The sequence below is a fragment of the Silene latifolia genome, chromosome 8 (assembly GCF_048544455.1).
Source record: "Silene latifolia isolate original U9 population chromosome 8, ASM4854445v1, whole genome shotgun sequence".
Taxonomy (NCBI): Eukaryota; Viridiplantae; Streptophyta; class Magnoliopsida; order Caryophyllales; family Caryophyllaceae; genus Silene; species Silene latifolia.
The window spans coordinates 79,009,348-79,024,337 of record NC_133533.1 but is presented as its reverse complement, the minus strand read 5'-3'; the positions used below and the strand labels follow the sequence as shown (position 1 = coordinate 79,024,337).

At 38.3% G+C, this 14,990-nt stretch overlaps 1 protein-coding gene and 1 pseudogene across 3 annotated transcripts; one reads left to right on the top strand and one right to left on the bottom strand.

Annotated features, from left to right (window-relative positions):
• The first annotated feature begins 3,790 nt into the window (after positions 1 to 3,790).
• LOC141596984 (large ribosomal subunit protein uL23-like) lies at positions 3,791 to 7,601 on the top strand (annotated as a pseudogene).
• On the bottom strand, positions 5,807 to 10,623 carry LOC141596985 (uncharacterized). Of its 3 annotated transcripts, none has more exons than XM_074417269.1 (3): positions 10,456 to 10,623; positions 10,141 to 10,246; positions 5,807 to 6,283 (listed from the first exon to the last, which is right to left on the bottom strand). In XM_074417269.1, exons 1-3 carry the CDS (start codon positions 10,489 to 10,491, stop codon positions 6,195 to 6,197), a joined length of 231 nt encoding a protein of 76 aa, XP_074273370.1. In that variant the 5' UTR covers positions 10,492 to 10,623; the 3' UTR covers positions 5,807 to 6,194. The 3 variants fall into 3 exon arrangements, with proteins under 3 accessions (XP_074273370.1, XP_074273369.1, XP_074273371.1); XM_074417268.1 differs by lacking the exon at positions 5,807 to 6,283 and adding an exon at positions 8,839 to 9,173; XM_074417270.1 differs by lacking the exon at positions 5,807 to 6,283 and adding an exon at positions 9,103 to 9,221.
• Between the last annotated feature and the right edge of the window lie 4,367 nt (positions 10,624 to 14,990).

Below are 14,990 nucleotides of genomic sequence, written 5' to 3'. Positions count from 1 at the left end.
CCGTAACAGGGGGCCAAGTAGATTTTTTCTCGTCATTTCATGTTTGTGCTTAGATCGGAAGGAGTCGAGTTGAAGGAAATATTCAGCCTTTATCGTACTCGATATTTCTCGGGGCCACTCGAGGAGTCAGAATCGAAATGCATGGCCATGCTCGGATACGGATTCGTTTTATCAGTTAAGTTACTCTCTAGTCGGGGAAACCACTCTAGATACAGATCGATTGTAAAATACGACCTTTGTGGATCCGGATCTACAAATTGTTTTACATTGAGTGGGAGAAATTTTAAATGAATATGAGAATCGGTTATCGCACATACACTTGTACGGACAAGTGGGAGTTTGTTGGAGCTTGTGTCCTCCAGTTAGTGCGGATAACGTCATTGCACATACACTTGTACGGACAAGTGGGAGCTTGTTGGGGTTGGTGTCCTTAACAGTTAGTGCAAGGACTTATAAATCTCTAAAAGGATCAAAGGGCATACTTTTGGTATTATTATCAGTTGATCCACGTTTATCAATAACGGTTGGCTTGCTAGATAAGTTTGACGTTATTGTCATACAGATGGCGGTGATCAACTGATCCCTAAAAGTCACACCTATAGGATACGTTCGAGAGATGTGACGGTATGAAAATACAGTCATGTAGATGCCAAATCTGACTAACCAATTAGTCCGAGTTATTTGACTAGTAATTAGTCAAAATGTGATGTTGAGATATTATATTTAATACGGATTAAATATTATATTAAGGCGAATTAACCAGTTAATTCGTAAAATTAAATATAAGCGTTTTATATTTGATCAATGTATATTGAATTTAATTATACAATATCGTCTTTGTCGGACATGTATTAATACTTCAACTAACCCGTGTTATTAGTTGATGTTTTAATAGCCGATAACCGATGACGATTTATAATAAACCGCGTCATATACATTTAGCAATTTTCGAGCCAGTCCACGAGGTAAAAATTAAGAGGAAGTGGAAGCCCACTTCCCCATGCATACCCTCGGTCCAATGCCAACAAACAAAAGGAGAGACTCCTCTCCTTTTGTCCTAGACAATTTCATTTACACGTAAAATTAGGGTTTTGGAGATTAAGCTTTCTCTGAAACCGAGATCTCACATCTCGAGAAAAACTCACATCAAGTTCTCCCAATATTGCAAGGCAATCGGAGAACACGTTCTAGCACAAGGGCATTTCTCGGACGGTCTTGGGTGCAACAATTAGGAGGAAATCTCTGTTGATTTCTGTTCTTTACGCCGTGCATCAAAGGACCCGAGGTTGATTCTTATTCCTTATCGTTTCTCTATTGTATTTATGTTTTATGACGATATTCGCATGTTAAATTTACGTTATAGTCCTAAATTTAAAGGGTATTATACGGATATTTACCCACAGATATGTGGTATTCACATAAGATGTCGTGTAACAATATGGGCATATAATAAGATGATTTTGGTGTTACTTGAGGTAGGTGTTTTGTGTGCTTGACTCGGGTTTGACCCGTGTGAGTCGGGATTTGAATTTGGAGTCGGTTTTTGGCCCGGTGTCAGTTTTGACTCTAATTAGAGTCATTTTATTGTAAATGGCAAGATAAAGCCATTCATGGCATCATTTTTGACATTCGAGATTGGGGTTGACTCGAGTTGCGGGTTTTCGAGTCGGTTTTGGGTCCGAAGACGGTTTTAACTCTAAATAGTGTTATTTTAATGTAAAAGAAGTTAGAAAACTTTTGAAATCATTTTTCATATCCGAGTAGTGCATTAAACCGTCTCATGCATAGCCAATCCATGCACGCATATCAAAAACACGTTATAGTTCGATCATCATCGGGTGGTTTTTGGAAGGTGCAGATACTGGGTATCTACAAGGGTTTCAACTACAATCAATGAAACGATATAAAAATCATACTAGGAGCTTACCCACAATGCGACGGTCTCACAGGCGTAAAGAACTCAACGATCCGACGACTCTAGCCCTTAGGTTTTGCCAACAACGCGACGAGAGAGAACTACGTAACTTCTTTTTCTTTTGAAAGGTTTAGAAAGGTAAAAAAGTGATTAAATAAAATGACGGAAACCTTTTATATTAAACTCGCATTATTAGCAAAACCCGTCAAAACAAACCCGTAAAACACACTTACTCGATCGAGTAAGTGACTTACTCGATCGAGTGCCACACATACTCGATCGAGTACCCATCATGCAGACTACTGTTTCGTATAAAAACATACTTACTCGACAGAGTAAGTTCCACTCGATAGAGTACCCATATACATAGAAAACCGTAGTATTACATTATATATGTAAACACTTTTTATATTATGACCCACGATAGATTCTCCTTTACTCAATAAAAAAGACAAACAAATGATTTGGATAATTGTTTGCCTTCGATTAAAATATTTCTTACAGAGAATAAAAAAGACAAACAAATGATTGGGACAAAATGAGTATATATTTAAGCAAAAAACAATTCTCTAATATTTACACAATAATGTCTATGATACAAAATGTTGAATATAATGTCATTACAGTATTGTTATGAATCATATATGTAAAAAAAAATCTGTACCAATCACGATCATAGGTGTCCGACGCCAAACATTACATTATGCAAAATGGTCTAACCAAAAGAGTAATGAACGTCGTGGAGTTCTCTAGCGAGTAACAATTCTTACACAGATTGACCAAATTATAGGTAGATATTTGTTATAAAATGCTTTCAAAGCAACAATTTCAAAATAAATATCAGAAATTATATTTTGATATTACCTGGCCAACGGTCGGGCTTGAAATCTAGTTCTTTTAGTAGATAGAGAATTGTTGTATTTTTAGAAGTATTTTATGAACTCCACCTCTTTTAAGAGGTTAAGGAGAGGTCAATTAACTTTTTTTTTTTCATAAATAACGTAAAGGTAAATCTTCTGTACGTCAAATCCATGCAAATTGTAATCATTCGTATTCTCAATATATTTAAAAACATAGACTCCATACATACCTATAGTGTAAACTACAAAAAGATTAGGCCCATTATAAGTTGTAGGCGAAAAAATTTGGAGATTTTCCTATTCTTTCAGTAGACAGAGAATGTCAAAATAATACGTAACAAAATAATATTATCAGATTAAAAGAAATATTTATAAATTTACAATTTTAAAGATTTTTGTTGGATAAGTTTGGTCTATGGTCCATTCGGCTTGATTCAGGACCATATTAAAGACGAAACTAACATAGATAGGTGGACCGTGGAATTGGACCAAAGAGACTTGTCAAAATTAACCCGAACGAATGACCCGACCTGGAAAACCTTGCCCGAACCCGATTCGACACCCCAATTGAAGACCCGAGCTTGACCTGAAATAACCCAACTCGACCCGAAATTGAGCCGACCCAAACTGATCCGGTAGATGCGTTTGCCAGGTCTTGGACCAAATAACGCGGTCTGGTCGTGTCTTTGGACGAAGCACCGAAAGAAGAGCCCTAAACTAGATGTGATGTTAGGACGAGGCCTAATAGTAAAGAAAAAAGAGTGAAAAGCCCTAGCCCATATAAAGAGCCGCCGTTGGTATTTGTATGCTCTCAAAGTACTCCTCCGTTCCCATTAGGGATGGCAATGAGTCGGGTCTAGTAGGACCCGGACCCGCGCACCCTAACTTAGACCCGGACCCGACCCAGACCCTATAGGGTCTAAAATAATCAGACCCCGCAGCCGCACCCTCACAGAAGCAGCAGCAGTAAGTCAATTTTTCTCATTCATTCAATCCTCCTTTACTTTTAATCTGATTCATCCATTTCTACTTTTTCTTATTCGATTTTGGTTTGTGTAGGTACCTATTTTGCATATCAATGTCTCCTCCTGCTAAAGGTTATCATTTCTTCTTGCTCTCATACTTTCTTCATCTACATGCTCTTTTACATCTATATCATCCATGAATTTCACTATTTCTGCTACTGGTTTTATTACTTTAGCGTACTACTCCTATAATGGTTTCACATCTGAAACACAGACAATTTTTTTTGCTAAACTTGGGCTGTTCCGTTGCTTTATCAATGCTCATTGCGATTTTCGAGTATCGATTCACATTCCTTGTTTGGATATCAAAAATGGAGGGAAAAGGGTGGGAGGGGAAGGAAAGGGAGGGAAGAGACGAGAGTTTTCCCTCCAAATCTTTCCTGTGTTTGAGGGGAAACATTTTCCTCCACCCCCGTTTTGCTATCCAAACAATAGAAATTACCTCCCTCCAAATCCCTCCCCTCCCTTGCAAATCCTTTTATCCGAACAAGGCGTAAAAGTGTCATTGTATTCTGATAACTTGAGTGAAGGGGTCTTATTTTTACTCGGTATTTGCTAGTATACTAAGGGTGCTTTTGGATAGCAAAAGTGAAGGGAAAGGGAGGGGAGGGAGAAGGAGGGAAGAGAAAGGGATGGAAGGGAAGGGGAGGGAGAATGGAGAAGGTCATTTTCCCTCCAAATCTCTTCTTTGTTGGAGAGGAAATAATTTGGCTTGGAGGGGGGAAGTGGAGGAATTCATTTTCCCTCCCCTCAAAATCCCCCCACCTCCATTTTGCTAACCAAACAAAGGATTTAGCATCCCTTTCTTTCCCTCCAAATCCTCCTATCCAAACAGACCCTAAGTCAGTGTTAAGTCACTATTAATCTTCATTATTAATTGTGTATATGTGCTGCTTTAGTTTTTTTTAACGCTAATGAGTAATGACCTTAATTAATCTTCATTATCAACTGTGTATATGTGCTGCTTTAGTTTTTTTTTAACGCTAATGAGTAATGACCTTAAATAAGAATTTGCATTTGCTAGTATTAACTTTATTCGTTTTTTCCTATTTTGCTGCTACTTTTACTTATTTGCTATTTCTCTGACGCCCACTGATAGAGTATATACTAGGTCGCTAAATACTAGAATTAAACTATCAAATTAACAATTTATAAGCCAAACTATACTCTAGATTACTCTAATGGATAAAGCAATATAGTGCAAATAAGGGTCGATCCCAAGAGAAGGACTTTTAAGCTAAATACTTGAATTGTAAACTATTGAATACTAATGACAAGTTTATAAACAAACAATGGTTATCAACAATGACAAACAATCGATAAACATAGATAAAAAGGGGGGGGGGATTGAGTTGATTGGTAACATGAAACAAAGTAAAATTGTAATCTTTGTCTAACAAGCAATATAACAAACACTTGGTGAGCAAGAGAACTCAATATTAAAGAGGACTGGTGCAATCCTTCCTTAGTAACCAACAATAGTAAAGTTTGACTCTTTTGTAACTCTTCTCTTATTATCCACCCAATACTTTCAAATCAAGATGTTAACATACACAAATTAAACCATCCATGTATATCCTTCAAGTTTAATCAACAATTCATTAAACCATGAGTGCAAATCAAACATGAGCATTAAGAGTTGTGTCAAGATAAGAAGCTAGGATCAATTTTCACAAGATTAAACCATACAAATAAGAAAAGATATGAAATTTCCTACTTATTGCATGAATCCTTTAAACCAAATCAACATACAACAAGTTTGCTCCAAATAATCCTAGATAGATTAAACCATTTCTCTAGAATTTGCAATAGTTGGGTAAACAAGATGCAAGATGATCAATTCTAACATTCATCTACTCTAACATAAGAATTAAGCATAAGGAAAGATCAATAGATAAATAAGAAGAGATTAAAAGAGTCTTACAATACCAAAGTTGGAGACTTTGGATGAATTACACCAAGCAAAGAAGGATTTGGCCTTCCATAATCTTGTTACAACCCACAAAATGAAGAAAGATAAACATCCAATGTCAAAGATTACACCTTTCTTCCTAAAAATATCAAGTTTTCTTAACACACAAGCCTTTTGAAATTATTGCTAAACAAGATGAGATTTAGGTCTCCAAAATGTGAACTATTTATAGGGCTGCATGAAATTCTAGGGTAACACGGAAAATTGGGCTTTCATTTACGCCAAAGGGTTAAGCAAAAGTCACGAGTATAGCACATCGGCAGACTGCCGGCTGAATGGCAGACTGCCGTGGCAGACTGCTGTGGCTGGTGGCAGTCTGCCAAAATGCCTGATTGCAAATTGTTTCTTCACTTTCTCAACACGAGTTCTCCAATACTTAGCCTCCATGCTTCCTATCAAGGAATGTCGGCTCCGAAACTGGTTCATGTAAGGCCGTCTCCGCGTGATTGCTTGTCTACTAGTGTGGCTAGAGGCTCGTGCTCGGGACTTCGGGTTCTCCTCTCATACGAAGCTCCACACATGAATCAAAATGCATTAGTTATGACAATCATTGGGACGGGAAGATTAGCTCTTTATTCCGACAAAAAAGACCCTTAATATAAACAAATTTGGCCTAAGAAGGCCCTAGTGACTCGACACTTTTTGACTCTATCACCCACAGATGGGAAGAAGATAGACCCCAAGGCCCAAGCTTTGAAAGCTGCTAAGGCCGTCAAGTCTGGTGCATCCACATTGAAGAAGGCTGATAAGATGATCAAGACTAAGGTCACTTTCCACAGGCCTAAGACTTTGAAGACAAACAGAAACCCAAAGTATCCTCGTATTAGTGCTACTCCAAGGAACAAGTTGGACCATTATCAGATTCTCAAGTATCCGCTAACTACCGAGTCTGCAATGAAGAAGATTGAGGACAACAACACATTGGTCTTCATTGTTGACCTTCGTGCTGATAAGAAGAAGATCAAGGCTGCTGTCAAGAAGATGTACGACATCCAGGCCAAGAAAGTCAAACACTTTGATTAGGTAAATCCTTTCATTTATATATATGCTTAATCAATTTCTGCTGTCGCCTTTTATTATTCAACTAGTATTAGTTAGTAGTATACTTGTATAGTTGTATCAAGGCCACGGCATTGAAACATGATTATCCAGTAAAGCTACTAGGGTTTACCGCATTTAGAGTTGATATCGATTGCATTTAGCAAGCTTAAACCGCCAGAGCTAAACAACTTAAGTTATTGAGACCGAGAGTCAGATACTATGATCAACTGTATTCTGGAATCTTTGCTGTGACCATAGTGTCCTTGATCACAAAGAAAACCGGCATCGTTTGACCTCTTAGTTTACCTGATGAGGATCATTCTGAAAATTGTTTTTGAATGATGTGCTACAATTTCAATGAATTGAACTTGATGTGGAAATTTTATATACTTGGTATAATTTGGATCAAATAATAGTTATGCTCATCCGTTTTTTGGCGGGTTTCATATTGCTTTGAATATTGGCTCTGTCAATCTTTGTTTTGTTTAAGTTATGTTTTGATTTTGATTAATTTCTGTGATGCAGACCTGATGGTACCAAGAAGGCATACGTCCAATTGACTCCAGACTATGATGCTTTGGATGTGTCAAACAAGATTGGAATCATATAAGCAGCTTCATTTTCAGCTTCAAGTAGTATGATTACCTGTGACAGTTTTGTTAGCGAACTTGAATCTCTTAATGCTCGGATGCTATGTAGCAGACCTAATTTTGTTGCTGTTAGCTTTTGTCTTGGCACTTTGCACAATTTGTTCTACTTTGTTTTAATAGTTCCATGTTTATTTGAAATTCACGATTTTCTCAAGCCCCTTTATAAGCTTTGGACTAGAAGACATCGACTTCTATGCTAAAGATATCGAAAAAGAGTGTTACTTAAAAGATTGTTCAAATAATCTGCTACTTTTGCTGTCAACTTGGAAGACTAGTTGTCTGTTCTCACAATCTCCTTTAGGATCCTGCATTGGGTAGAGCGAATTTTTGTCAAGTTTTTGTTTACGCTGATCATACCTCGAGCTTTGACAGGCTTGATATTGACTCACCTAAGATACTAAGTTTAACAATGTTGTACTCCTTGTTCTCCCACCTCGCATAATATTGGATCCTACGAACCTTGTCGCTTCCAACAGCTTCATACAACGTAACTATTGGAAGAGGTGGTGTAAGATCATGGAAGGATGACAAAAAAAGATGTATGACTGGGTTCCATAGATAAAGAGGGTGGCGTCAAGAGCGGAGGGTAGTTGTGGCATTGGTGTTGACTAGGCAATGAGTCAAGGACAAAGGGTAACATCGTGGTGGGGGATAGGAGATGAGAGTACCATGATATAAATTAGGTTCAATTACCGCGGTGGAGGACAGGATGAGACAGTGCCATGATATACATGGCCATTTGGTATTATTTTTTTGACAATGATGGCCATTTGGTATTTACTCCCATCTTAAACAAGAATTTGTGCTTAGAATGTGCAGTTGGGACAGTAGAAAAAAACGTTACAAGTCTGTTAACACTTGCAAAGTTGAAGAAGTTGTCAACACTCCTAAATCAATATTTGATGCATTGATATTTAATTTGTAGTTTAATCGTATTCTTGTGGCTATTTAATTAGCTTAAGATCGAAATTTAGTCAACTACTTGGTAGTTATTATTGAAATTATTATCCACACTCCCAAAAGTCCATGTCCTTGCATACACAGCAAATAAAGCCATACATATAAAGACCAATTAATTACATGAACTTGTTTGCATAATGTTCTGTTCAAATCTACAAATAAGCTGATAAGAGTCATGCGCTCCGCACAAGATTTTGACTTGAGTAGACATTGACCGAGCAATACCCTACATCAGGGGCGGATTGGGGGGGGAAGTGAGGGCGACGCGCCTCACGTGACAAAAAAAAAAAAAAAAAAAAAAAAAAATTTTAAAAAAAAAAGACGATATTTGAATTTTAATGTATAAATGTTGTCAGTAAAATTTTTTTCTTCTTATCTTTTTTTTACTCAAATCCTGATACGCCAACGCGCTCTACATCCCCATAGTTACAAACTTTACGTATGTAATTGGCCACACCATACGTTATTGTACATTATTGATCTCCCTCCTTTATGTTTGGCTTCACATGAATCAAAAGGACGGGACATAGACATTTGTAGACATGCACATGAGAGATACCAAGTACTTTTCGAAATCGGGGTGTCCAATTCTCAATAATGTTTTAACTAACGATTTTTGAGATCTTTGAAGAATCATAAGTCATATACTTCGAATCATTACATCTGTCTTTCCCTCCCAGCCATCACCGGTCTTCGACTTTGTATAAGCTTGGAAAAATTCTCGGTTTTCCTTCTCTAGCTCGTTCCAGACTAAGAGTAATAATGTTGTTTAGGAGAAATTAAATCAAAGGAACGTACCTTAAATAGAACATGCAAGTAACAGTAGAGTAAAAAAGTGACCAATTTTATAAATATTATATACCGACGTAATACACAAATATCATGGTATATAATACTCCCTCCTATTTTAAATAACTCTCCCTATTTTCTTTTTCGTCTATTCACAATACTCTCCATATTTTCTTATTTGGCAAACTTTTATACTTATTTTAATCACTCCACCCCACAACAATACCCCACAATACTCATACTTTATATTATTTTAATCACTTTACCCCATAACAATCTTTATTTTAATCATCTTACCCCACAATTATACTTATTTTAATCACACAATACCTTCCCTCTCTCCAATCTCCTACCCCACTTCAATACTTTATCATATAATACTTCTCTCCCTTAATTTCCGTGCCCTCCATGAAAGGGGAGAGTTATGTAGAATATGAGGGAGTATATATGCATGTGTAACACGAGTACATAGCAGAAAAAGTCCGTAGGAAAGGGTGGGTGTGCTTCATGAATAAAAAGTGTCAAATTGCACCAAAATTAAAAAAACAACAACGGAATGCCTTGCATGTGCAAATTGGCTTAAAACAACTAGTGCCGACCCAGCCCACCCGGACCCAACCTGCCTTTCTGGTCTATTTGTACCCAGCTCGTGTGACCTGTGCCTGAATCTGGTCGACCCACTCAAAACTAGGGCCATGGTCGAGCAAATTCAAACATTCGGGTCAGGCCAAACAGGTCTTGGCTAGGTGGACTCGAACTGGCCCGAGGTAGAGTCAAGGCCATGGGCAGGTAATATTTGACCACCCCTAGTACTAGGAGATAGTATTTTATTTATTTTAAAGTTTGAGATTACAATCGTGCATGTATTGGCAATTTGGCCGGTGGAGTATAAAACTAGGAAAAAATGGAAAGTAGAATTAATTATTACCTGTTGAGGTGATAATTGGGTTGATGTTAGCATGTTTTGACAAGGCCTCCATGCATTCTTGTTTTGTCATGTGAAATATCAAACACTTCTCTATCAAATGGTGCACCTTCACAAGCAAGTTATTCATATCTAATTAACTCTATTCACCAAACAAATAATAATTTTTATTTGTAACCAATAACATATTTTATACTACTAAGTTTTAAGTCACAAATAGCAAAGAATAACAAAGGAATAGTGGTATTAATAGTGGAAATTAAAAAACAAGGTGATGCTGCGATATGGAACAAGCAAGGATGCGTGAGATCGACTAACCATGTGTATGTAAGAAGCACAAGAATCATCATCCATGATACTACAAATTTACAATAATATAATGACAGATGAAAGATGTTAGTTGATATTGACTAATACACGAATGATAAAGAGAAAAGAGAAAGAAAAGACTAATTAGGGAAAATTGGGCGATGAGAGGATTAGTCCCAAAAAGAGTAAAAGAGTAAATGAGTAATATAATTATATAAGAAGAGCAATAGGAGTGATCGGCGGTGCGTAAGAGTAGGACCAATTCTCCCACGTGGGATATCATTTTTAATTGGTTGAGAGGCGATTACACTAGATTTCTTTGCTAATTCATTCTCATTCATCTTTTCTACTCTACTTGCTTAATCACACTTTCCTTCACGTGATTTTTGGGCCCGTTCACGCATTTACACACCCTACTGTCTGCCGTGGCGTTTCCCTCTACTGCTTTTTGATCATGCTTACTATCTTCGCCAATGCATGTATCACATGTCCAATTTCATTCTCTATTAACACCTACTTCCATACCATACATTATGCCACGTCAATCGAATCAACTGGATCGGGTTTGGGTTAGATTTGATCGAGTCGGGTTATATCGGATTCAAGTCATTTCGGGTTGTAACTATATACGAGTCCAGTTCGGGTCACTTATGGGTCGGGTTTAGGGTCAACTTAGATTCAGGTCTGATTAGATTCATATTGTTATCAAGTCATCGGGTCATGCATATAGACTTGTTGCGTCATCCTCGATTGGGTTATTAACGGGTTTGTTATTGAGTCGGGTCGGGTCATTTTAGCTTGAGATACGTTTTGCGTACTCAATTCCTTATCGGGTCGACATTCCGATTATTTAACTAGTTGGAGTTGACACACGAATCAAGGCGGTAGCGTACATTTCAATACATGACAACCTGAATAAGGTTTTAAAAGATGACACCTTTACAATGTACTAAAGACGTTAAAACGCGATTTTGGCTCATTTAGCGACATTATAACATGTTATTGGTTGATTAACGACGTTATAATGAGACCAGAAGTGATAAAATGTGGTATTTACACTACGCCAAATCTGGCAATCAATAAGGAGCGTATCACAACGGTTTAGTGCATTTAATAACGACAATTAGATTACCGTTTTCCAAATATTGGCGGAAACCTAGACCGCGCTAATAAGAATAACGGTTTCCCTCGAAAACGTGTTATTATAATGTGATAACATCTGCTTAACAAAGCGTTGTCAAAAACGTTTTAACGGTTTCCAAAAACTCGTTATAGAATCACTCTTATCAACGGTTGTTAGAAAACCGCTACCAGTTTAAGAAAACGACATTTCGAAAACCGTTACTAAATTAACACCAACAACTGTTTGTGGTACCCGTTGTTATGTTATAGTTACTGGTTTTTTGTAACCGTTATTATTTTCTATTATGAAATAACGGGTTTTCAATTCATAACCCGTTATTTCATAATAGAAACTTTATCAGAACTTTAATAAATATTCAATTTGACCAAAATAATTCTATAAATATGTCTTCATAATATTTTAGGTCAAAATCTAAATTATCAAACATTTACTCTTTAATTTCTCTCTAAAAAAATATGTTTGGTGTATCGGAGCTACAATCACATTCTCGTTACGCACAACCTTTTACTTGCATTCTCCATAATCTCCCGGTTCATTATGATGTGAATGGAAATGGTTTAAACCCTAATTTTGGGTGGTTGACGCAAATGCATCATGACCCCGGTTTCACCGCGGTTAAAAAAGTGTACCTTGTGTATACAAACAAGCAAGGTTTTGTAAGCTTCGCTTTTATCGTGTTTGACGAAGCCAACTGCCATGATAGTTTTCGTCAGGCAAGAAAATTAGGGGCTAGATTTGCGGGGGAAGATGCGAGGAAAGAGGATTTCTTTTCGGATGATAAACAACAAGGCCCTTATCTATGGGTTGCGACCCATCTTGATCATCATCTGCTGAAACATTACAGGAAGCATCGCATTCTTACTACCGTGCCTATGTCATGGGAGAAAGAGGCCATTCCACCTGCGCTTCCCGATGATAATGAAGGACTGATCTACGACTTGCTCTATACCGAAATTCATGATGAGTATCCTAACACTTCATCAGATTCTAATAATTAAGTCTTTAATTATTACCTGGTATTATAAGATGTATTTGGATTATGGTGGTGGTTTGAATTAAAGTTTAATTATTTATGTTTTTTGTTACTCCATCCTCTGGAATTCAGAGACATCACTAGAAAAACATCTAACTTTTATTACAATGACTTAGGTCTTTAGAAGTACATTAAAAATATCAAGTTAAAGCGCGTAGAACAAGCGTTGACGAACGAGAAAAAGCAAATGTGTAGTGTGGAGTTGAATGGAGGGAGTATGTTTTTTGTTACCCCATCCTCTGGAATTCAGAGACAATATCACCATATATGTCTTTTTCACCTTCAGCCCAATCCACAGAGTCGTTTTCCCATTCCAACGGCACTGTCCCCTACCCGGCACTACGACCTTGGCGGTGCATAATCGAAAGTAGTAGGAGATGGTCAGATTCATTCGCAACCCATAAATATGGGTCTATCCGCTGATCATCGTGATCAAACCAGAGTCTCGAAGAGTCATTGTTATAGCTTATAGAATGCCCACTTAAGTGTGCGAGCCCAAAGAAAGCATTCCTGTAATACTCCGTATTTAATAATTATATAATATAATATTTTATAATTATATTTAGCGAGTTATGTTGAGACGGAATAATGATTATAATAATAGTAATAATAATAATAATAATAATAATAATAATAATAATAATAATAATAATAATAATAATAATAATAATAATAATAATAATAATAATAATAATTGTTCCGGGTGTAATTCCAGAGCAGTTATATGTTACCACCCGTGCTTGTAGAATGACGTCTTTGGTTGAATCCTCCTTGCGGTCTCCCAAACGATGAACAACCGAGGGCTCGGCTTTGGACCGAGCGAACTCACTCCGACGCTCAAGTCAGTAACTTAGAGAGGTAAGTTGTTGTTACTTGGCAAAGTACGTATTGTAGAGAGATAAGGAAGATATTACCAGATGAATAGTGATTCTTAGGTTAAATTGTGGATCTCCTCCTCAATGAGAGTTGAGGAGTATTTATAGACTTTCGCCTTTTGTCACATAGTGGCCAAGTGGCTAGTAGGTGGAAAGACTGATCTACCCCTCGGCCGAGGGACCCATGGCAGGCCGGCGGGCCCTGTTGACTCGCCGCCGAGGGGTCTTGGATATGAGTTCGCGGATGTGTGCCTCGGCTGGCTCATTGTCCCCGCCGAGGCACAAGAGACAGCCGACAGTGGCGTCGGTTAGGGTTGTCTAAGCCGTTGACTTCTTTGTGGATATCTTTGACCTTGCTCAATATGTTTGGTCGGCGGTGCGAATATGCCCCATCAATTTGCCCCAGCCGTAGTCTATGCCGTGGTATGGGCTCCGATGTATGTTGAGCGTATATTCTCGCGCAGTACAAATTTACCGCCCCCGCTTCTTCTTCCCCGGCATGGCTCTGCTTAGGCCGTACCATATCCCCCTCCACATGGATGTGTAATGGACATCCGATGTGGAAAGAGGCAATGACGCCGGCCGAGACCAGGTGGAGAGTGCAGTTGTTTCGATTGCCCCCTGGCCTGCTTTCGGCTTGGTTGATCATGTGGCCGTCGGATAAACAGATACTTAGGAATTTGATGAGGAAGATGAACAGGCAGAGAGATATGAAGGGGCGTGTTGAAGACGCTTGGTCACTGTTGCATTGATTGACGTTCAACTGTTGCAACGATTGACATTCCGTGGTTGCATGTCTGACACGTGTCTTTCTTGCCGATTGGTCGGCGTTTCATGGGCTGCGCCCTGATTGGTCCTTCTTTATGGGCTTTCCCCTATAAATAGGGCAGTTAATCCCTGAAATTGGGCGCCAATTTCATTTTCTCAAAAATTTTCTTCTTTCTAGCCCTATTTGACGAAACTTCTCTCTAGCTTTCAGAATCATTACTCCGGCGTGGCATTTTTCTTCAAGGTAAACAAACAAATTTTTCTCTTTTTAACTTGTGAGTTTTGCTGTGAACATGTCTTCTGCTGATGCCGGAACTAGTAAACCGACGCCGGGGGGTTCCCCGTCGCGTCTTGATGAGGAGGAGATGCTAGACGCCATCCCGCTAAGGTCTGGGGGCCCTAGGTCTCCTTCTCCTGAAGTTGATCCTCAAATTTTGGAGGAATGGGAGGATGATGATGATGACGGAGACGATTTCGGTGATGATGCTGAAAGGGCTCATCCTAATGAGGGGAGGCAGTACGTCATGGATCACGGCGAACCCTGTAAGGTCGGCCCTGACCGTACTTGGACCCATAAGTTCGCCCGTTGTTCCGGCGAGACATTTTTCGAGGGCTATTTCTACTTTGGCAGGGGATACAAAATTGTTATCCCTGAGGGTGAAAGAAATGTAAATTCATATACAAATAACATACTCTTATATGTCTAAATAATTTGTCATAAAAT

What these genes read in the sequence shown, in the direction of transcription:
- LOC141596985 (XM_074417268.1), bottom strand. Translation starts at nt 10,491, where the DNA reads ATGGATGATGATTCTTGTGCTTCTTACATACACATG. An exon ending in GTGCTTCTTACATACACATG is followed by an intron (nt 10,247 to 10,455) that starts GTTAGTCGATCT and finishes TTGCTTGTGAAG; the next exon opens with GTGCACCATTTGATAGAGAA. An exon ending in CCCAATTATCACCTCAACAG is followed by an intron (nt 9,174 to 10,140) that starts GTAATAATTAAT and finishes TATTACTCTTAG; the next exon opens with TCTGGAACGAGCTAGAGAAG.